Source organism: Tasmannia lanceolata, unplaced genomic scaffold, assembly GCF_043159265.1.
Source record: "Tasmannia lanceolata isolate RefF3 unplaced genomic scaffold, GAP_Taslan_0.1 ptg000013l, whole genome shotgun sequence".
Taxonomy (NCBI): domain Eukaryota; kingdom Viridiplantae; phylum Streptophyta; class Magnoliopsida; order Canellales; family Winteraceae; genus Tasmannia; species Tasmannia lanceolata.
In genome coordinates this window covers 27,903,119-27,926,834 of record NW_027518690.1, presented here as the reverse complement: position 1 = coordinate 27,926,834, position 23,716 = coordinate 27,903,119, and the positions used below count along the sequence as shown (strand labels likewise).

The window sequence follows — 23,716 nt, the reverse complement described above, 5'->3', positions numbered from 1 at the left end:
AATTCCATCGAAAGACCGTCGATATAACTCTCCTCCACAAATGACAAAGTTAACTGCCAATCTCTGCAAAGTCCTTATCTCCTTATTCGACGCCTCATTGGGATGCCCCTGGCCCGAGATGTAGTTCTTTATGTCCGTATACCATGGTTTACCATCGGGACATCTTGCAGCTATCTCTATAGCATCAACATATGCAGGAGCCCATTGCTCTTGAACCGTGATGGGCCTCATCTTCATATTGTGAGGTATGTCAATCATAGAAGCTAACGTCGCTAAGGCATCGGCGAATCTATTCTTCAACCTTGGCAAATAACTGAAAGTGATGTGCTGGAATTGCTTAGCGAGAACATCCAAGTATTCATGATATGGCAGCAACTTTTCTTCTTTGGTTCTCCATTCTCCTTGGGTTTGGCAAATGATTAACATTGAATCTCCATATACGTCAAGATTCTCTATGCCTAAGGCCAATGCAGCCTCAAGCCCAACAATGCATGCTTCATACTCTGCCATATTGTTGGTGCAATTGAATTGTAACTTAACGGCAAGGGGAACATGCTCATTTCGAGGTGACACAAGCAATGCCCCTACTCCCTGTCCTGTTTGGTTTGCTGCTCCATCAAAATAGAGGGTCCAACCAGTTTCTGGATATTCATCTTCTACCATCATGATCTCTTCATCTGGGAACATCGTCTTGAAAGGCTGATTTTCTTCTTGGGGTGCTTCTGCCAATTGTTCAGCAATGGCTCGGCCCTTTACTGATTTTTGGGTTACATGGGTGATGTCAAATTCAGACAACAATAACAACCATCTGGCAGTCCTACCTGTCAGGGCTGGTTTTTCAAAGAGATATTTCAGAGGATCCATCCTTGATAGGAGCAAGACCTTATGTGATAAAAGGTAATGCCTGAGTCGCTGAGTAGCCCAAACCAAAGCTAAGCAGGTTTTTTCTAGGACAGTATACTTCTGTTCGTACTCCAACATCTTCTTACTAAGATAGTATACAGCCTTTTCATGCTTGGTTTCCGGATCTTGCTGTGCTAACATACAGCCCATTGTGGTTTCTGTTACTGACAAGTAAAGCAGCAATGGATGCCCCGGTATTACTGGTGCTACTATCGGTGGTTCAGACAAACTTTGCTTTATTTTCTCGAAGGCCTGTTGACATTCCTCCGTCCACTCTTTGGAAGAGTTTTTCTTTAATAGCTTGAAGATAGGTTCACAAGTTGAAGTCAGATGAGCAATGAATCGTCTTAGGAACTGTATCCTTCCTAGGAACCCCCGTATTTCCTTCTCGGTTCTAGGTGGCGGCATCTCCTGGATAGCCTTAATTTTCTGAGGATCCACCTCTATGCCCCTTTGACTCACCATGAATCCAAGCAACTTACCAGAGGTAACCCCGAATACACACTTGCTAGGATTCAAGCGAAGCTGGTATTTGAGTATTCTTTCAAAGAACTTCTTGAGGTTCGGGATGTGATCTCTCCTTTCCTTGGCTTTTACAATCATATCATCGACATAAACTTCGACTTCTCGATGTATCATGTCATGGAGTAAAGCTGTAGCTGCTCTTTGATATGTTGCACCAGCATTCTTAAGACCAAATGGCATTACCCGATAGCAATATGTCCCCCATTGTGTAATGAACGAGGTTTTAGCCATGTCTTCGGGTGCCATCTTAATTTGATTGTAGCCCGAGAAACCATCCATGAAGGATAGTAATTCATGCCCGGCCGTATTGTCTACCAAGATATCGATATGTGGTAGAGGGAAATCGTCTTTCGGACTTGCCTTGTTCAGATCTCTGAAATCTACACACATTCTCACCTTTCCATCTTTCTTCGGTACAGGTACTATATTTGCAAGCCATTCTGGATATTCCACCACTTGTAGGAACCCAGCATTCAACTGCTTAGTAACCTCTTCTTCTACTTTCAAGACCCATTCGGGCTTCATTCTCCTTAGCTTCTGCTTTTTAGGTTTAATTCCTGGCAACAAAGGTAGCTTGTGCTGAACAATGTCTTCGCTCAACCCGGGCATATCTTTGTAGGACCAGGCAAAAACTTCCTTATATTCCTTAAGTAGGTTTATTAATTCATCGCGCTCTTCAGAGGATAGAGTATTTCCAATTCGTATTTCCTGTATTAAATCTTCTGTTCCGATGTTTATAATTTTGATTTCATCTTTAAGAGGCTGGGCTCGGCGTTCCTCCTCTTGTTTGAGCATATGCTGCAATTCAAGGGGAGTTTCGTCGATCCCTTCTTCCTCGTCTGAGGAGGGAGTGTTATCATTATTAAAGTCAGAAGCAAACACAGAGACATACTGAGAATCGGATTTCATTGAATTGAAAGAAGTTACATCATTATTCTTGGACTCATCCTGAACAGGCTCAGGATTCATATAGTAAATAAACTCAGAAAACGACTCGCCTGGACTAGGCACTGACACTGATTCAGTTGGCTTGACTAGACTTGACTTAGCCATAAAATAAGATGGAAAAATATCAGAACTCCAGTTGGAAAGATTTTCTGTTGCAGGTGCAATCTGACTCTGAGGTTCAGTAAAGGTAGCATCGTCCTGAATAACCGCCACTAGCACATCTTCACAGTCAGTCTCTTCTTGCTTTTTAGAATGATCTAAAACGGGCAACTCCTGACAAACAACATCAGGCACATCTTCTTCGAACAAAGACCCCAACATATCTGGCTCAAGGCAGACTATCCAATCCTCAACAGTTTTTTCAACACAATATACCGGCGGTTCTGTTTCTGGGAGAGCAAGGCCACTGAATATTTCAAAACCCGGTATCATGATCCCTGTTACTGAGTCATACCATGGTTCAGAAAACCCATAGTATGGAGAAGTCTCACCTTCTTTGATAAAGTGACCATTCATTGATAAGGAATATGGAGTCATCGGGAGTACCCTTCCAGTGCGGCGGATTTCTTCCTTCAATTTCAACAATTCTTTCATGGATTCCTCCTCCTCCTCAGTAGGTATATACCCAAGACCGAAAACTCCAGAGTTTGCTTTGATTGGGCGCCAGTGAGACGCTTTGCTTGGATCACGGCCTAAATTCATACCCGGAAAGTAGTTCATTTTTCTCATCATCTTGGCAACCACAGGACTGATGGCAAAAGGCAAATACAACTCCTCCCGAGAGGCATCTTCATAGGAAATAGCAGTAACATCGAATGCGAAACCATTCAAGTTGTAATCATCTGCTTTTGTAACTGGAAGGATCCGAGCTTCTCCTGTTATCTGCCCTATTTCTGGCTCTTCGTCACCTCTGACAGTGATCAATTTTCCATCTTTGATGAACTTCAATTTTTGGTGAAGGGTTGAAGCCACAGCACATTCCTTATGCAACCAGGGACGTCCCAGAAGCATATTGAACGAGGCCTTGATATCGATAACCTGAAATTCCACCTCAAATTCTTGACCGCCTACAACGATCCTGGTGGTAAGGATTCCGACCACATTTCTGCGGGTGTTGTCATATGCGAGGATACCAAGGGTTGATTCGGCAAAATCAGTGGGACCGAAACCCAAGGTAATGGCAGTTCTTAATGGACACACATTCAACGCAGATCCATTATCGATCAACACAGATGGCACCTTCTTGCCTCCACAGATAATAGTGACATGAAGAGCTCTAGTATGATTCCGACCTTGAGGAGGCAGCTCCTGATCTGAGAAACTAATGGCCCTGGTGGCCTGGGTCAGAGCGACAACCTCAGCTAGTTGCTCTGGAGATATTTGTGAGGACACCTGTGTGGTATTCAATTCTTTCAACACAGCCTCTCTGTGTTTCTTCGATGCTATCAACAACCCCCAAACAGATATAACAGCCTGTGTTTTCTTCAATTGCTGCACAACTTCATCGTCCGGGTCTTTCACATATTGCGGCTCCTCTCCTCGAGCTAATGCCCCTGGATTCTCGACTCTCAATTCAACAGGTTTGAAAATTCTTCCGCCCCTTGTCACATGTCTGACTTCACTTAATTCAGGCTCATCATAAGTGATAATTTGAGGGACTTGTGGCTCATAGGTGATTACCAAGGGAGGTACAGACTCCCTCAGGTATGATTCATCACAGAAGACGATTTGGGGTTCAGGAATGGGTTCTAAAGCACATATGAGGGTGAGAGGGTCAAACTCAGGATCTCCTATGGTTATGGCATTAACGGCAGCGGGAGGATTAGCATGACCGGGTAGCGGGTTTTGGGTGACATTGGGTCTTGGCTGGAATGCAATGACTTTCTCATCAATAAGTTTCTGGATTCTATATTTCAAGGCAATGCAGTTGTCAGTAAGATGACCAGGACCTCTGTGGTACTCACAGTGTAGGTCAGCTCGCCAATTTGCAGGTAGAGGATTGGGTGGAGGCCGGATGGCAGGTAGGGTTATGCGACCTGAAGCCAGACACTGCTTAAGCACCTCTGAAGATGGAATGGGGAGAGGGGTAAATTCTACCCGGGTTTGTTGCCGAGGTGCGGTTGCGGTTTGAGCATAGTCCATTACTAGAGGTTCTTGGGACCTAGAGGATTGAGCACTGGAACGGGAAATGCTATTGACTTGGGCTGGAGGGGACTTTTTGAAATCTCTGGGGTTTGGGTTGCTACGGTTGAATACACCTTGAGCCATAGCCTCTTCTATCTGGGTACCTGCCACTATGAAGTGTTTGAAGTCTGGATAGTATTGCAAAGACATGTGATATTGGAGCTGGGGGGAAATATTTTTCATGATTATCTGGACTTGCTCTTCCTCAGACGGACGCTCCATCATCTGAGCTGCTAATCTCCTCCATCTTTTCACAAAAATCAGAAAGGATTCCCTCGAGTCTTGCTTTGTTCTCTCTAAATCCTTTCTGGTGATTTCTGTCCCATCATCATATTTGAACTGCCTGATGAATTGCTCGCCGATATCCTTCCATGTCCTGTAACGAGTTTTGTCCAAGACCATGAACCATCTTCTAGCAACCTTGGTTAGGGAAACTGGGAACAATTGAGCCATTTGCTCAGGAGATAAGCCTTGAGGCTGACACATGATGGTGAACATTTGCAAATGTGTGATTGGACAACCCACACCATCATATTTGTCGAAATCTGGCATTTGAAAATTAGCAGGAAGGCGGATTTCGGGAAATAGAGTAAGATCACTGGGATTGAAACCACCCTGGTCTTGAAACTGAATGTCTTGAACTTTCTTGGTAAGAGTCTCTAATTTCTCCATAACAGACTTATCAACCATGAACTGAGAAGGCTTACTGTGGTCCTGACTGTACTGCTCTTTTTCCAGATCTTCTTCAATTTTATCAGTAATGGGGATAAACGCCGGCTGGGCAGGTGCGACTGAAGTAGCTGTATGGTGCATGGGCCTTTTATCTTTGGACAACGATTGTCCGAACTTCTCAGAAAGCTGAGCCTTGATAACTTGGTTCTCTTCCTTGAGCTCTTGAAGCTGCCGGAGAATCAAGGTAAGAGTATCGGTGATAGCAGCGAGTGGAGGACTGTCCTGGTTTTCTGCCATTGGTGAGGATGAGGACGGGAAAGAAGGAGATACTGGGGTTCTCAGAGAAGGTGGCGGGGATACAGATTTCCTCTGCAACCGAGAAGAGACCCGAACCCAAGGAGTATTAGGGTTAGCTATGGTGTCTACGGCCCTGTAATATTTGAAAGACATATTTAAAATCAGAAAGAAGTAGACACTGATGTATGCATAGACGAAGATACTGAAAGAAAAAGGTGAACTTTTATTGATAGATCATTAAAGCTTGAGTACATGGTTCGATCTTTCAAAGATAGAATGATAAGAGAAAACATGACATTAAGCACTCTTTCTAGACTTCTTCTTTGGACGACTATCTTCCTCAACTGACTCCTTTAAAGATTTGATGACTCGAACATCCCAAGCAGATGAAACGGCTTTGACAATCTTGGGCTTGAAATCCTCAGGCGGATAGAAATGACGAAGGGGAGGCACAATGGATTGCTCTCTTCCATACTGACGCTGAATCCTGGCAGGAATATAAAAGGAAGTCTTTTTGAGGCCAAGAAGGCGAACGTAGTTAGCTTCTCCAGTATTGAAGACAGCTTCTTGGATTCCAGGGATTTGCCAATAAATCTGATCTTCATGGCGAGAACTCAACCACTCAGCCCAATCGCCTTTATGATTGAAAGAAACATCATGACGCCATTCACTGAAGGTGTATAACGTATGATCAAAATGCACAGGAGCTGCAATTTTTAGCTTGTGGCATAACCACACGTGAAGTAATGCAGGACATCCTGAGAAGGACCCAACAAAAGATCGAACATAAGAGCCTGGACCTGAGCTGGCACGAAGACGAGCCATCTCATCCAATCCATTAAAGGTTTCTGCAAGCATAGTAGGAATTGGATTGGCGCCACGATCCATCTGATCAACGAGGTCCAAGAGAACAGCTGACGCAAAGCGAGAAGGCTGGACAGTGAGGAACCTAGCAAAGGAGCAGAATCTCAGAGCACGACATCGGGCTTTTTGAATATCAACAGCACCAATATGCCCAACAGGAGGGTAAATATCAATCAGTTGTTGCATGGACACTTCCTGGTCTTTGATGAAAGAGTTCATGGATTCATCTGGATTATTCATCAAGCGAAGGAACAAAGGACGATAATCCGACACACAAGATGGCTTCACTAGAGGGCCATCTACAGGATATTCCAATAAGGCACACCATTCTTCAAAGGTGGGACACATTTCTTGGTTGCCAAAACGGAAGACATGATGATCGGGATCCCAACACTCTGATGCAGCATAGAGTAATCCCCAATCGAGCTTGATGGTAGCCACGTAACCGAAGAGATTTTTCTCTTGCTCCCTTATGGCATAGATATGGGATTCTCTTAATGTACCACGGATCCAATCAAGAATTGTACGAGTAGACATGATGCCTGTAAGCCAGGAGAAAGGATACAGGAATAATCAGGATTACATGAACATGAGATTGGGATGAGTTCCTGCCAGTATAAAGGAAGTATGGATACACGATCGAATCAGATAATAGAAGATTAAAAATCGTACGATCGAGATGAGAGGAGATAGCATAAGATCGTTTTCAACGGATGGATCATGAATGACTAATCCTATGAGATCTTTGGAAATGAATGGGATTTAAATCCTAACCCCAAAGGGAAAGTTTTTTAATCTTCGCACATTTTATCAGTGTTACCTGAAGGCATCAACCCTAATCCTAATCTAGCGGAGTGGAGATAGGATCTCAACTCATGACTTTGTTTGTGTACCTAGGACCGATCGTAGCCATTGGAAGATGGACTACGGCCTAATCTAGACACAAATGGGTAGGATATCCTGAACTAGGCTCACACATGTGGTGAACATGTGTTCGTATACTGCATGCATGTGTGGGTTAATCTAGGGGTAAGGCCAAGAGTTCCCTTAGCGCGAATCCATGTTCGATATACTGTACCAGTGTCCGGCGTATCAGTACGTGAACAAGAGATCCGTTTACGCACCATAAAGGTACTAGGCTAAGGGTGGAATGCTTCTCTAGCACAGAGGCACCAGGTGATGAAATCCCAGTCAACCATGCTAGATAACACTCCGGGTTCCTAAAATAGGACGTGTGTGCATGTGAGATGCAAGGGTTTAGATGCAAGTGATGTAAGTGTGTGCAATAAGTTCGCGCAATCTATGATGCCTTCAGGTTTTGTTAAATTAAGTTCGAGTAAAATGTGATGAGAAAATAAAACGAGACAAACTAATCTAACAAATATAGAGTTTTTATGAGCCAGTTAAATTAAATTCAAATGAATTATCTTTTGAAATTTTAATGAAGTTAGGTGGTCCCCAGCAGAGTCGCCAAACTGTGGGACCCGATCCCGCGAGAGGGGTGGGGCGCGAGCCGCCGCGCTCTCTCTCTTGGTCTCTCGTACCCACGCGATTGGCGTGTGCATTTTAATGTTGATTTGAATTAATCTTTCCTGTGAACTTGGGATCACTAAGGCAATCCGAATTCCACACGAAAGAGACTGACAGAGTCGCCACCTAGATGTGGGATCTAGGACCCGTAATTAACCAGAAATCTAGACTCGCTACCTGGTTACGAGAATGGAAGGTATGGGGAGTTATCCGCCACATGCACCATTCCTGCCCGATAATCGGTCTTCGATTCCAAAAGCTAATTCTTTTAAATTTATTTTAAATGGCTCATTCAACTCTATGTTAATGTGCGAACTAAGTGACATGCATCCTATGATCTAATTTTAATGTGAATCCTAGATGTGTATCTTGATTTATTAATTTGTCTGGATTCATTCTAAGTGAAAGTTCTCCTAGAATTCTAATTTCATGGAAAATCCTAAGTGATTTGATTAAGCATTTACAAGAAAATTAATATACAAAACACCACAATTTGTTTGTGGTGCCGACTCGCGGGTGGTATGCCATCAGACATCCAAGCTGCCTACGTACCCAAGCCTTACTGGGATCAGAGTCGACGTAGTTCGGTGCACCTAAGCTAAGCTACTTATGCCTAACTCAACTAGGACACCGACCTAGACAGAATTGACTGTTTCAACAGTTTTGAGAGAAGTTATTTAATTCAAGTTGAGGATTTTATTATCTTAGGATTTCATCTGAGATGCTATATGATTCTTATCTAAATGCAAATTGTTCCTTAGACTAATGCAGGTTTGCCTACATCCTAGTTTACTAGGCTTGTCTTAAGGAAAGATTGGGTGACTAGTGTGACTAGACCTATGGCACGGTTGTTATACATAACAAACGTTCGTGATGAGGCTGGACTCCTAACTCTAGGACTCCCTAAAACCTAGGACACGACCTGACACCAGGGTTCCTAAATTGGGCTCTAATGGTTCTTAGATCGGAAACCATGATCCAATGGTTCCGAAAGACACAAGATAAATCGATTTGAGTTCTTGAGGTTAACGAATTTCAGATTTTAAGGATTTTCAGTTTTTGGACACTTAAGGAATATCAATGGTTCTAGGGTTCACCAATTTCGGCCCAGAATGGCATCCAAAGGAGGGAATCGTGCGCTCTTTCCTTGTGCAATTTAGTACTTAGGTTATAGCATCTTATTGCCTGGCAAATCTCAGGATTTCCGTGGACAGTAACCTCGGAGCCAATAGCATGTTATAGCTTAAATATTCAAATTGTCAAAGATTGATTGCAATTGGGATACGATTATGGATACACTGGCCATTTTTCCAGGGAAATCTAAAGATCCTAAAATTTCTGTTTCAATGGATTAAGGAGTGAACATGTGACAGAATTTTAAAGTTCTTTGGAAATTTTCACAATGATTTTTAATTAATTTCGAATTTTCAATGGATTTTATCAATTTTAAGCATATGAGTGATTTTACAAGTGAAATTATTGCAAACAAATTCGAAATAAGTTGAACTTTTTACAGCAGCAAGATGGGAATGTATGTAGCTTACTGTATGAGTTTTGCAGATTTTTACATTAATTTCACATTTAATCTTGATTAAACAATTAAATGACCAGATTGCACAATTAACACAGAAACTAGTAGAAATATAAATCTAAATTCTATGAAATTTCTACAGAAATAAGATATGAATATAAATAGCATGCAGTGAGATTTTCATGAATTTTAGAAATTATTTACTACTGACTTCGGATTTTTCAATTTTCAGCCCAGATTATGAATTAACACTACACCACACATGAAACCAGATCCAAATCACTTGAAACTTTTACAGCAGAAAGAAATGTGAAATATAAGACTTCTGTAAAAAGTTTATGAATTTTAATGATGATCTGATGTTAGTACAAATTATCCTAAAATCTGATAGTTTTCAAAGAAAACATTAAATAATATACCAAATAAACTCCAAAAATCTTTACAAATTCATGGTAAAATGAATCAGTAACATATTATTTTCCCACGAAATTTCAGTATTTTTGGAATCTGTTTAGTATATCTTTTAGTTTTCTTCGTTAAAAATCATGTATACCAAATAATTCTGAAAAATTCCGAGAACAGTGTACCTACCTGTGATGAGTTCCTTGCCGAATCCAAAAGCCGAAAAAAACACGAGAATCCCGCCTATGTGCGATCGCTTCCGCTCTTCTTCCTCTTGATCTTTTTTTTTCTTCTTCTTTGTTCTCCTCACTTTGAATGGGGAGAGAGAGAGAGAGAAAGGGTTTTTGTTTTTAAGAGAGGGGTATAGCAACTTTGTTAGAACACATCATAGAAGAGAAATGAGTTGTCCCTTTTACTCTCCCTCATTGAACTATTTATAGCAAAGGAATGGGAGGGTGGTGGCCACCATTGTGGACTTATTCCATGGTAGGTGGCCACCATTGTGGACATATTCCATGGTAGGTGGCCACCATTGTGGACATTGAATTTTGACATGTGTGTGGCCCCATGCATGTTTTTTAAAGTCCTTTTGAGTAGGTAAAAGATAACCCAAGTGGGTCCCATATGTGACCAAATTCCCAATTGTGCATAAAATCATATGCCCCACTCCAAAGTATGATTTGAACCGTTCATTTGATGGGCGACAACGTGATTTAATTTGTGCTCCGCTAATCAATCCTATGGGCTGATCCAAGCCATCCAATAGATCAAAATGTGAATATGTTACCCCATTTTTAAATCACTCCCATTTGATGATCCGAACTGTCCATTTGATGGGCGACAATTGATGATCTTGACCGTTCAAATAGTGGGCTGCGATGTGATTTAATTTGTGCTCCACTAATCAATCCTATGGGCTGATCCAAACCATCCAATAGATCAAAATGTGAATATGTTACCCCATTTTTAAATCACTCCCATTTGATGATCCGAACCGTCCATTTGATGGGCGACAATTGATGATCTTGACCGTTCAAATGGTGGGTCGCAATGTAAATTGGTTGTGCCCCCTCAAATCATTCCTCTATGACGATCCAGACCATCCAATTGATGGGTCCCCTACCTAAGTAGGTTGTGTCCTCCTAAATCATTTCAATGGGCTGACCTGAGTAACTCAACCTGATGATCATTTCAAAATTGGTTGTTAAAACGACTTCTCTGAGATCTTGACCGTTCTCTTGATGATCATCTTTAGGTGTTGGATCGAAGAAGGTTTAACACTTATTTTCATTGAAACAATATGCGGGCCCCTTGATTGATCCAAATTTAAACAAATATCCGATACGGGCCCACCGACGGTCCAAGCTCCAATAAATGTCCAATGCGGGCCCACCGAATGGGTCTGAATTCTCCCCTAGCTTGGATTCTCCTGAATAACCATCCTCAACACTAGCGAAAAGAAAAATGCGGAACATTGCAGAATAGATCGGAAAGATTGAGAAAGCATAAGGGACGAACACGGGAATGGAAAACACTAGAATTCGACAACATCACACTAACTTCTTTGTTGATTAAAACGAATCAAAATGGGGTGTCTACACTATTTAATTTTTGTTATTTATTTTAAGTTCAATTTGATGTAATTTTGTTTCAATTCAAGTTAGTGAAGAAGTAATTTGCTTTTGTTTCATTTTCTTTCAAGTTCTATATGGCAATTCTTCTCCCATCTATCTCTTTTATTTTTGTTTTTCTTCCTTTCTTCATGAATAACTAAATCCTATTTACTTAGGGTTTAGTTGAAGCCATGGGGAAGGAGAAATATTTATAATTAAATCAATCTACTCAATTAAAAAAATGTGTAGGATTTTGTGTTTGGAAAATCCCAATCATTCATGCCATTGGCTTTCTCCTTTCGTATGAATGATTGTTGATTAAGAAATATAAAGTTCTATATAATTAATGTAAATTGAAGACTGGATTTGATTAATTACTTATAAGGAATGACATCCCTTTGATCTTATTCCTTATTAACTAGTGAATCGAATTTTGAACCCAATTCAAGAGTTATTTTAATTAATCAATTTTATCCAAACCCATGGTGGATTCTAACCCTAAGTAATCTTCTATATTGAATTAAGGTTTTTACACTATTCCAAATTACTTTTGCAATTTTTCAATTAACTTAGGCCTGTAGAATTTAATTTTCTAATTAAATTAGATAAGTAATTAATAGAGATCATTAAAATTTGGTACACTTTGCCTAAATTAGGATTTTAAATAAAAAAGATCTTAGTTGAATTTGATTCTTAGATTGAATAGAATATACGCTTATATATAGTGTTGGCTCCGAGGTCTAAGTCCACGGAAATCCTGAGTCCATTCCAAGCAACATTATATCATAGCTAGTATTCTAATCAGTATAAGAATAGGATTGACAACTAGATTTTTCTTCCTTGAGTTCGACCCGTATTTACACGATCCGTGCACTTGCTGTTATTTAAATTTTCAATCAAGTTTTTGGTGCCGTTGTCGGGGAAGAGAGTTGCATTAGAATCTTAATTATTCGAAGTGTTAGATTAGCAGTTATTTTTAGTTTAGTTATAATTTGATTTCTTGCCTATCCATCTCTCTTACTTGGTTTTCTTGTGTTTATGAGTGCAGGTTGGGTGCGGAACTCGGCCAATCGACTAGAAAGAGCAAACCGGTTAGAGACGGCAGAAGACATCGCACCAAATCCAAATCAAGTAGTCATGGAGGAAGAACGAGAGCCGCCCAAGAGTTTGCACGATCGCTTCTATCCGGCCCGAACCGCGCACCCTTCTTGTATTAGATTGCCGATTGCACAGGGCAATAATTTTGAGCTAAAATTGCAATTTATCTCTTTACTTCCTCATTTTCATGGCCTCCCTTCGGAGGATGCTTTTTTATTTTTGCGTGAGTTTGAAGATGTATGTGCTTTGATTAAGTTGCAACAACTTACCGATGATGCGGTACAGTTGCAGTTTATTACGTTTTCACTCAAGGATGGAGCCAAAAAGTGGCTCTATGGCTTACCAACGAACTCCATCACCACTTGAGAGGAGTTCGCCGTCGTTTTCCTAAAAAAGTTTTTTCCATTACGTAAAACTAATAAGCTTAGGAATGATATTTTACAATTCAAACAAAAGCCATTAGAGTCATTTTCTAAGTTTATGGAGAGGTTCAAAGACCTACTCCAAGAGTGTCCTCACCATGGAATTGATTTGTGGCACTTATGCCAAATTGTTTATGAGGGCATAGATTACCAAACAAAGCAACTTCTTGAGTCCATGTGTCCTAACGGTTTTACATCTTTTACGGATGAGGCTGCGGCATGGAACTTCTTACTTGATTTGGCAGAAAAAACAAGATAGTGGGAATCCACTCAAGACGGTGAGAGAGCCACTTCAAGTAAGGGATTTCTAATAAAGGGTGTTGTGGCAAAAGAGGCCCATCTTGATAGCTTAATCAAAAGGCTAGAAGCAATAGTTGTTAAAGGACCTTCACAAGTCAATCAAATTGAACATAGTGTTTCCATGTGTAATTGGTGTCAAGCCACGGACCATGTCATGGAAGAGTGTCCAACTCTTGCTAAATTTGGTAATTCTAATGAGAATGTGAGTGCTCTCTATGTTAATAATCCTTATTCTAGCACTTATAATCCGGGATGGAGAAATCATCCCAACTTTTCATGGAGTCAAAGTGGGCCATCTAATTTCCAAGGCCAAGGCCAATTCGGCCAACCTAGGCCCACCTTCCCTCCCACTTTTGTTCGGCCATCCCCTTCCCCTCATACTTTTCAAAACCCCATGATTAATAGTGTTTCAAATCAGCAATTGCCGGGTTTTCAAAAACAAGGAGAGTCGGCACGCATAGCTTCCTTAGAAAAAAGCATAGAACTTCTCACTAGCACTTTCATGACAAGCCAACACAACATGGAGAAGCAAATCTCCCAACTTGCCATGGCGTTGAATGAGAGGGAAAGGGGGAAGATGCCAAGTCAACCTGTTCCTAGTCCAAGGAATGTGAATATGAATGTTAATCAACAGGTACCGCCAAATTAGTTGAATGCCATTCAACCAATTTTGCTGCCGCAAGAGCCCTCCAACGAATGTAATGCCGTATATGCTTTAAGGAGTGGTAGAGATTACCATAAGGAGGAGGTCAGATCTAAACCTTCTATAGATATACAATATACATCCAAAGAGGTAAGTGAAGACCCTCCCTCCATTGGCTCAGAAGAAGAGCCCAAACAGGTAAGTACAGAAAAGGTAACTTCTCCCCCTGCACGAGATTTTATTCCTAAAGCTCCTTTTCCAAGGAGACTTACTAATAATAAGAAGGTGGATGCCATGGATAAAATTTTAAATGTGTTTAAACAAGTGCAAATTAACATTCCTTTATTAGATGTGATTTCTCAGGTTCCTACTTATGCCAAAGTGTTGAAAGATTTGTGCACACAAAAGCGCACAACTAATGTGCCTAAGAAAGCTTTCTTGGCCGCAAATATAAGTTCCATCTTGTCTCAATAAATGGTGGTTAAGTATAAGGATCCAGGATGTGCTACTATTTCTTGCACTATTGGTAACACAAATATTGAACATACTCTTTTGGATTTGGGTGCAAGTGTAAATCTCTTGCCTTTTTCTGTATTTAAGCAACTAGGATTAGGAGACCTCAAACCAACCACCATCACTCTTCAACTGGCGGATAGATCAATTAAAACACCCAAAGGGATGGTTGAAGATGTGTTAGTTAAAGTAGGTGATTTTTTATTTCCCGTAGATTTTGTTGTGTTAGATACCGAGCATGTTGCTAATATCAAGGATCAAATTCCTATCATCCTTGGTAGGCCGTTCCTTGCCACTAGCAATGCTCTAATTAATTGTAGAAATGGATTACTGAAATTGTCTTTTGAAAACACATCGGTTGATTTTAATGTCTTTAGATTGGGTAAGCAACCAAATTTTCATGAAGAAATCAATATGTTGCATTCCTTTCCTGACGATATTGTTTCTAATTTTGAAATTGATTTTGATGCAGGATTCCAAGAATGCTTGGACGAACTAGGAAATGATGGAGATGATTTCTTTTCCAAAGCTTTTGCCATCCAAAATGTGGAGCCTGTTGTACCACTCGCAACATATCTTCCAAAGACATCAATCGAAAAAGCGCCACAGTTGGAGTTGAAGCCTTTGCCTTCTCATTTACGTTATGCATTTTTGGGTGATAATTGTACTTTGCCTGTAATAATTACTGCAGACCTAACCTCCCCTAAAGAGGAGGAACTCATTAAATTGCTAAAAGATAACAAGGAAGCCATAGGTTGGACAATGGCCGACATCAAAGGAATTAGCTCTTCGATTGTACAATATCACATCCATCTCGTTGAGGGTGCCAAACCTTCAAGGGAACATCAAAGAAGGGCTAATCCTGTGGTGAAGGAAGCCATCCAAAAAGAGATTTTAAAATGGTTAGATAATGGGATCATTTATCCCATCTCGGATAGCCAATGGGTGAGTCCCGTCCAAGTAGTGCCTAAGAAGTCGGGAGTTACCGTTATACAATCCGCCACCAATGAACTTATTCCTACTCGTATTCAAACAGGGTGGTGGGTTTGTATTGACTACCGAAAGCTTAATGCCGCTACTTGGAAGGATCACTTTCCTTTGCCTTTTATTGATCAAATGTTAGAAAGGTTAATGGGTCATGAGTATTATTGCTTTCTTGATGGATACTCCGGTTACAACCAAATTCCCATAGCTCCTGAAGATCAAGAGAAAACGACATTCACATGCCCCTTTGGAACATTTGCTTATAGACGCATGCCTTTTGGGTTATGCAATGTACCGGCAACTTTCCAAAGATGCATGATGAGTATCTTTTCTGACATGGTGGAGACCTTCTTAGAGGTTTTTATGGATGATTTTTCTATTAATGGCTCCACCTATGCCGAATGTTTACATCACTTAAAATTGGTCTTAGAAAGGAGTAGAGAAAAGAACCTTGTCCTCAATTGGGAAAAGTGTCATTTTATGGTAAAAGAGGGCATAGTTTTAGGTCATGTGATTTCTAAAGAGTGAATTAAGGTTGATAAAGCCAAGGTGGATCTCATTGTCCATCTTCCACCATCCAAAAGTGTGAAGGATATTCGATCATTTTTGGGCCATGTGGGCTTTTACCGGCGTTTTATAAAAGATTTTTCTAAAAATGCTTGGCCTCTAACAAACTTATTAGCAAAAGATCAAAAATTTGAGTTTTCCAAAGAATGCCTCGATTCTTTTGAGTGTTTAAAAAAAGAGTTAACTACGGCTCCCATCATTCAAGCACCCAATTGGACCGAATCGTTTGAAATTATGTGTGATGCTTCCGACTTTGCAATAGGAGCCGTGTTGGGTCAAAGATTCAATAAATTACCGCATGTTATCTATTATGCGAGTAGGACTCTCAATGATGCACAACTCAACTACACCACTACGGAAAAAGAATTCTTAGCGGTTGTGTTTGCATTAGAGAAGTTTCGGTCCTACTTGATTGGATCGCATGTGATAATTTATACCGACCATTCGGCAATCAAGTATCTTGTTGGAAAGAAGGATGCTAAAGCTCGCCTCATTAGGTGGGTTTTACTTCTTCAAGAGTTTGATTTGGAGATTAGAGATAAAAAGGGTACAGAAAACTTGGTTGTCGATCACTTGTCTAGACTTCCTATGCAAATAATGACGAAGGTCCAATTAATGAAAACTTCCCTGATGAGCAATTGTTTGCTATTTCTATGGAGCCATGGTATGCAGATATTGTTAATTACTTGGTTAAGGTACTACACCGGATCATTGGTCCAACCAAGACAAATACCGGTTTCACTCACAGGTAAAGTATTTTTTTTAGGATGATCCCTATTTGTTCAAAACTTGTTCGGATCAGATTGTCCGACGATGTGTGCCCGATCATGAGCACCAATCGATTCTATCTTTTTGCCATGATCAAGCCTGCGGTGGCCACTTTAGTGCAAAGAAAACCACGCACAAAGTTTTACAATGTGGTTTCTATTGGCCAAGTATTTTTAGGGATGCTTTTGATTTTGGTAAGGCATGTAGATCTTGTCAGTCGTTAGGAAGAGTTACAAAGCGAAATATGATGCCTCTCAACCCGATCTTAGTGGTAGAAATCTTCGATGTGTGGGGTATTGATTTTATGGGTCCGTTTCCTAACTCTTTTGGAAACTTGTATATTTTGTTAGGTGTAGATTATGTGTCTAAATGGATTGAAGCCATTGCTTGCAAATCCAATGACCACAAGGTAATGGTCAAGTTTCTTCAAGAAAATATTTTTTCGCGCTTCGGTACACCTCGTGCCATCATTAGTGATAGGGGTAAACACTTTTGTAATAGACCGTTTGAAGCTCTTATGAAGAAATATGGTAATACTCATAAGTTGGCCACCCCTTATCATCCTCAAACGAGTGGTCAAGTAGAGGTTTCAAATAGACAAATTAAGCAAATTTTGGAGAAGACAGTGAATCCAAACCGCAAAGATTGGTCATTAGTGGATGCCTTATGGGCTCAGAGGACGGCATTCAAGACTGATCTTGGTTAGTCTCCTTACCGCCTTGTGTATGGCAAAGCTTGTCACCTCCCGGTTGAATTGGAACATAAAGCTTTTTGGGCTATTAAGAAACTAAACTTTGATTTGTCTTCTGCAGATGTTCAAAGGAGATTACAACTTTCTGAATTGGAGGAGTTACGGAATGATGCTTACGAGAATGCAAAGATCTATAAGGAGAAGACAAAAGCTTTTCATGACAAACATATATTGAGAAAATCATTTCACGAGGGCGGAAAAGTGCTTCTCTATAATTCCAGATTGCATATCTTTCCAGGTAAGTTAAGATCCCGTTGGGATGGACCATATGTGGTTAATAAAGTTTTCTCCCATGGTGCGGTCGAGGTTCTAAATCCAAGCAATGGTGAGAGTTTTAAAGTTAATGGTCAAAGATTAAAGCCGTTTATTGAGTTGTCCAAGCCGGATATGAAAGAGGTCATGGATCTCCATGAACCTTCCTATTCGAATCATGCCTAAACAAATACGGTACGTACCCTGCTTTCTATTTTTAGTCATCATATTTGTCTTTATATTTTTAATGCCTTGAGGACAATACATAAATCAAGTATGGGGGGGTAGCTTTTGGAAACTTTCTTTTCTAATCTTTTCTATAGTTAAAGTTAGAAATTTTCTTTTCCTTTTGTTTTTGGTAATTTTTCAAATTAGAAAGAACTTGGTATTCTTAAAAAGAAAGTTTTTTTCTTATTTTAAGAAATAAAGTTAGTGGATATTTTAATTTTAGAATTTGAAAAAATTAAAAAGAATACTTTCATTTCTTAGTTTTGTTTTCTTTTGGAATCTTTCTTTTAAAAGGATTTGAATAAGAAATAGAAATAGAAAGTTGCTTTTATATGGTATGGATAAAAAGGAAAGAAAAGTTGAAACAAAAGAAAGAAAAAATAATTTTTAGAAAGTTTGCTTCTTGATTATAGTTTTGATTTGTAGCCTTTTTGACTTGAGCTATTAAGTCTGAAGGGTTTTTATGCCTAGTTTCTTAAAGCCAACTGGCTTGAGAGCAACTAACTGAAAACTTCATACATGGGTCAATTAGAAAGCTTAATAAATCAAAGCATTGCACATAATCAAAGGTAAAACTTGAACTCATATGCATCAATGTCTATGATATATGCAAATCAAAGATTAGTCGGACACTACTTAGTAGCCTAGGTGTCTGGTGCATGCCCTGCATGTCATTCACGCCAAAAATAGTAGAGGATTACAAAAAGTGAGTTCTATTCTTAGAAAGTATGGGAAAATTGGAAAGTATGGTGGACCATATAAATTTGTAAGTTTTCTACGAAGTTTCCGAACTCAAATTTCTTTCATGGTATGATTACATTAGAATCAAATTTAAGGGAGCAAAGTAGGAAAAATTTAAAAGAGGATTCCTTGATTAAAATATTTTTCTAATTTTTCCAACTTGGGATAGGATGCAAAGTTTAAGTATGGAGGTACCCTTGTTCTTCTATTTTGAGTAATTTATCAAAGAAAAAAAAAGGATTATAAATTTTTGGCTTTATTCTATAGTGAAATTTGGAAAGAAAAGTTTGTTTTTAGAATTTTGTGTGTATATTCACTGCAAACACTCACGACACAAAACTCGTCCACTAGGGTAACCTAGGGGTTTAAAGGCTTGTTGCACGTGCTAAATGCAATCGTGATTCCTACGAAAGTGAGTTAGGATTTTATTTTGTTTCTATTTTTCTTTATTTTCTTCTTATTTGGTTGACGACAAGCAAAGTTCAAGTATGGGGGAATTTGATGAACACATTTATGTGTGAATGGTAGTGATAGGAAACATGCATATTTTATCATTTAAAGCGGTACTACTAAGGTATTTTCTGTTTTTTTGGTGTTTCAGGGATATTCTCGAATTTCACGGAAAAAGGAGCTAACGAGAAGAAATTCTAAAGAAAAGATCAAATACGAGAACACTGCCATTGTGGCCCAATAAAGTGAATGGTTTGGATCGGCCTTGGGAGATTATTTGAGGAGTTTTATTAACATTCATTAAAATGGACGGGTTGGATCACTATCATTATAATAACCATAGGAGGTCATTTGATTCAAAAGTGGCTCTCGGATTTGGATCACTATCTAAACAACCATCACCTGCTTCTAAACAAAAGAAGAAAGTAATGTTTATTTTTGAATGTTTGCCTCTTCCCTTACTTGACAGATGGCATAACTACAAATTAGAAAGGCTATTTCGTTGCCCACTTTGGCTCTCACGATTTGGGAAGAAACAAAATAGTAATTTCTAATTATTTGTATTGCCATATACGTGGGATCCACTCGGGTTTTGGGAACTTTTGCAAGGAAAAAGAAGAAACCCACGTTTAAAGAGGCCATCAATATGGGCAACCTGTTTCTCCTCTTTTTAAATTCGTTTTCTCATATTTGGTACGTCTCTCCTGGTGGGCCCTCTAATCATGTATGGTTCGGTCATTGCTAGTTAAAGCCAAAATTTGTGGGTATTTTTTTTCAGCGCCCAAATTTTGTTTAGAAAATGCAACTGCCATTTTGATTTGGGGGCTGATTATGATTTTTGATCAAGGGTTTGAATCATCCAATGGAAATATTTTGGAATGCAATCTCTGTGGACCAATCAATGGACGGTTGGATTATCTTATGGAAAGTAACTTGGGACGTTCCAAACGGGCGATGATGCAACCAATCTATCGTCCCATTAAATGAATGGTTTGGAAATGAGTTGGGAATGCAACCAATTTACATCACAGCATGCTAAATGGATGGTGTGGATCGACTTACAATGCAAACCACATTTCCATTGATCCACTCCTCTATAATGGAAAGTAGTTCACGTAAGAGATTTTCTTTACTCTATTTTTGTTAATAATTGTAGACACCCCATTTTGAACGTGCCCTAATCTTTCCGATTTTGTTCAAAACCCCACCAAATCAGCGAACTAGGGTCCCAAACTTCACTCTAAGCTAGGTTAAGGCCCCAGCTAGCTACCTGCAAAATTTCGTCGAATTCCGAGCGCATTTACCTAGCGAACGAGATGGGAGGTTGTCTGTAGTGTAAACCATTAAAGGGGAGTGGATTATCCGAAAGGTGGTTGTCCAAATAAGAAAAGAAGTCGAATTTGTCACGCTCTTATAAAAAGAATCTGTCGGTCAATGGCAGAGGGGAAGGGGCTCATTTTCCAGATCTGAGATCGAGAGGGAGAGAAAGAGAGAACGAGAACCCCAAACCCTTTTTCTCCGGTAAATCATTGCCGGAATCCGGTCATTTCTCTAGCAAGCTTGAATTCCGGCAAATCTCTGACCGGCATGTTCTTCTCTGCTAACCTCTGCAAATTCCGGCAACATTCTAACTTCGGCCGGTCACATTTTGGTTAGTTTCTTCTTATCCTTTATTTGAAACATCATTAGATCTGAGTTTTTCCCCCAATCCTAGCTTTTCCCCATTTTTTCCGATCAAAATCCACTAGATTCCAGCCGATTCACCTCCTCCGACGAGCGTAAATTTCGGCAGATCCTCTTCTTCTTCCTCTATTAGCTTTCTTTGCTATACTCTAACAAGGGATCTTCGATTTATCGTTTCAAAACCCTAACTACAAACCCTATGGTCTTAGATCTTTAAAACCCTAACTCATTTTTCATCTTCTCCGGCAGGATTCTTGTCGGAATCCGGCCGGATTTTCATTGATTCAATTATTTCCATCATCATCTTCGCCTTTTACAGCATTCTCTCCTTTGTGTAATGTCCCTGTTAGTTCTTCAGCTACTATGCCCTTGTCTCTTCCACCCACTATTCAACCTTTTCCTTAAGTCCATCTACCATCAAAACACTCCTACTTTTACAATAAGCCCCTTTCACTTTCCTTGACTGGATTTGCTACTGAGGGTTCACAATTCGCCCACCGGAGACCAGCTACACTCCATCTGGAAGAAGGACAACCTTTTCCGTTGAAGCATCCACTAGAAAAGCCGAAGGTTATCAATGCTGTTGACTTGCTTAGGCAGCCACATCGAGCTACTCGTCCAGATCATATTATGATCATCTTTCGAGGACTTCCAGGTAGTGGGAAGAGCTACTTGGCAAAGACCTTGCGTGATCTTGAGGTTGAAAATGGTGGTAGTGCACCAAGGATTCATTCCATAGATGATTATTTCATGTCTGGAGTTGAAAAGGTCGAGGAGAATGAGGGCTCTAAGTCTTCTAGTTCAGTCAAAGGCAAGAAGCGAATCACTGGGAAGGTGATAGAATACTGTTATGAACTTGAAATGGAGGAGGCTTATTGGTCAAGCATGTTGAAAGCATTCAAAAAAGACCCTGGAGGAAGGGAATTTCACCTTTATAATTGTGGATGACCGCAATCTGCGGGTAGCTGATTTTGCTCAGTTTTGGGCAATTGCAAAGAGATCGGGATATGAAGTGTACTTGCTAGAAGCAGTTTACAAGGATCCCATGACAGGGTTGTGCTGTTAGGAATGTGCATGGGTTTTCATCTGATGATATACAAAAGATGGCAGATCAATGGGAACAAGCTCCACCTTTGTATTTACAACTAAACATTCATTCATTGTTTCATGGGGATGATCTGAATGAGTGTGGTATCCAAAAGATTATAAGAAAGAATATCTATTCTGAGCGCCAAGTCGTAGCTATGGAATTGCTAGCGATGGAGGAGGAAAAGAATCATTTCAGTGTTGGGCATTTCAGATTTTAGAGGATCACGGGGAGCTTCAGCTGCTGCTCTGATCATTTGCGGCGATCACAGTTCGTTGGTTTCATCCCAGGAATTCGCTTCATAGGTAACAAACAGAAAACTTTACCAATATCTCTTAACAACCAAGGTATGTCCATCTTCCTTTTATCTTACTTTATTTGAGGATGCCATGCAATTATATAGCTTAAACCAGTTTGGAATGTTTAGTCTGTTCTTGCTATGCTCAATTGCATTTTTTTTCCAACAAAAGAAGGCACTGGCATTAACCTTCCCATGTTTTGTAACTACATTGAATCGCCTTGCTAGGTGGATTGATATATACTTCAAGACATGGGAGCACTAATGTTAGTTGCTTAAAAATGATAATAAAAAATGCCTCCTTTTGAATACTTCTGTTATTTCTTAGAGAAATGATATTAGGCCAGCAATGCTTTCCTAATTGTGTAGTTCTATTCAATATTCCTCTTCTATTGATTTTGAACCTAGTAGTACCCTCTTTCTTTAGATAGAGATTTCTTAGATTGTTAGACACCCTCAGATATTAGTTTCCCATTCATTGGCAAGGGCGATGAAGGTGATAGCCCAAGCCCATCCTAGGAGACTTGCCCAGTCTTGTTAGCATTTTTCTCTATCTCATCTCTGTGCTTAGGAGACTTGCCTAGTCTTGCTAGCATTTTTCTCTATCCTACCTCTGTGTTTAAGAGACTTACCCAGTCTCATTCTCTTGCTAAACCTCCTCTTTGTGTGTCGTTTGGTTTTGGGAGAACACCTTACTCGGCTTGGCAACATACCCCTACCCTTATGGGTATTGGGTTGCACATTTGTTGCACCCTAGGGCTAGGTAGCTGTCCGGCCCGGCTGGGTGTTTTACCTTTGCCAAATTTGCACAAGGTCTCTTTTTCCTTATTACTTGTGAGCTTTATCTTAGTTTGATAGTCCACTAGCATAGGAATCCGTCCTTAGTCTAGAGACTCAGTCCTCTTGTTCAGGAATCAAATTCTATCATCATAGGGGTTAGGATTTTATCCAACCTTTCATCAGATCATGTTCTTCTATCCGCTCTTGCAAGGTATAGGATGCTATCCAACCCTTGCAGAGTTGTGTTTCTGTCTTTTTCCCTCGCAAAGCATAGGATGCTGTCCGACCTTTGCAGGATTCCAGAAGTCTACCCTACCCTTATGATGATAGGATTTTGTCCTCTTAAGTTAAAAAAAACATCAAAAACATTTCAAAAACCAAAAATCTTAAAAATCTTGAGTCATTCAGAGTAGTTAGGAAAATCATTTCCGAACTACGTTGGCTTGATCCTCTTCCACGAGGTACGTAGTGCAGCTTGGGATCCACATCCCAAGTCCAGCCAAACCTTTAAAAATAAACATTTCAAACTTTCCAAAAATACAAAAATTCTTCAAAACCTTTTTCAAAAGGATCTTCCCCTAGAGTTAGGATTTTGTCCTAGACATTTAGGGTGTTTTAGAGTTAGGAGTCTGTCCTGATTTGTTGATATGGTGTGTCCCGTCGCGTGAGTGTCCTTAGAGTT

At 40.0% G+C, this 23,716-nt stretch overlaps 1 protein-coding gene and 1 non-coding gene across 2 annotated transcripts in view; both read right to left on the bottom strand.

Annotated features, from left to right (window-relative positions):
* The window catches only part of LOC143891119 (uncharacterized), a 222,512-nt gene that overhangs the window by 123,632 nt on the left and 75,164 nt on the right, over positions 1-23,716 (bottom strand). Inside the window, exon 2 of the mRNA XM_077395760.1 lies at positions 2,311-5,662. Coding sequence (XP_077251875.1) covers positions 2,311-5,529 — 3,219 coding nt within the window. The 5' untranslated portion in view covers positions 5,530-5,662. The remainder of the gene's footprint in view (positions 1-2,310; positions 5,663-23,716) is intronic.
* Positions 12,988-13,094, bottom strand: LOC143891510 (small nucleolar RNA R71). The gene has a single exon (XR_013255386.1). It is a non-coding gene; the product is annotated as a small nucleolar RNA R71 (small nucleolar RNA).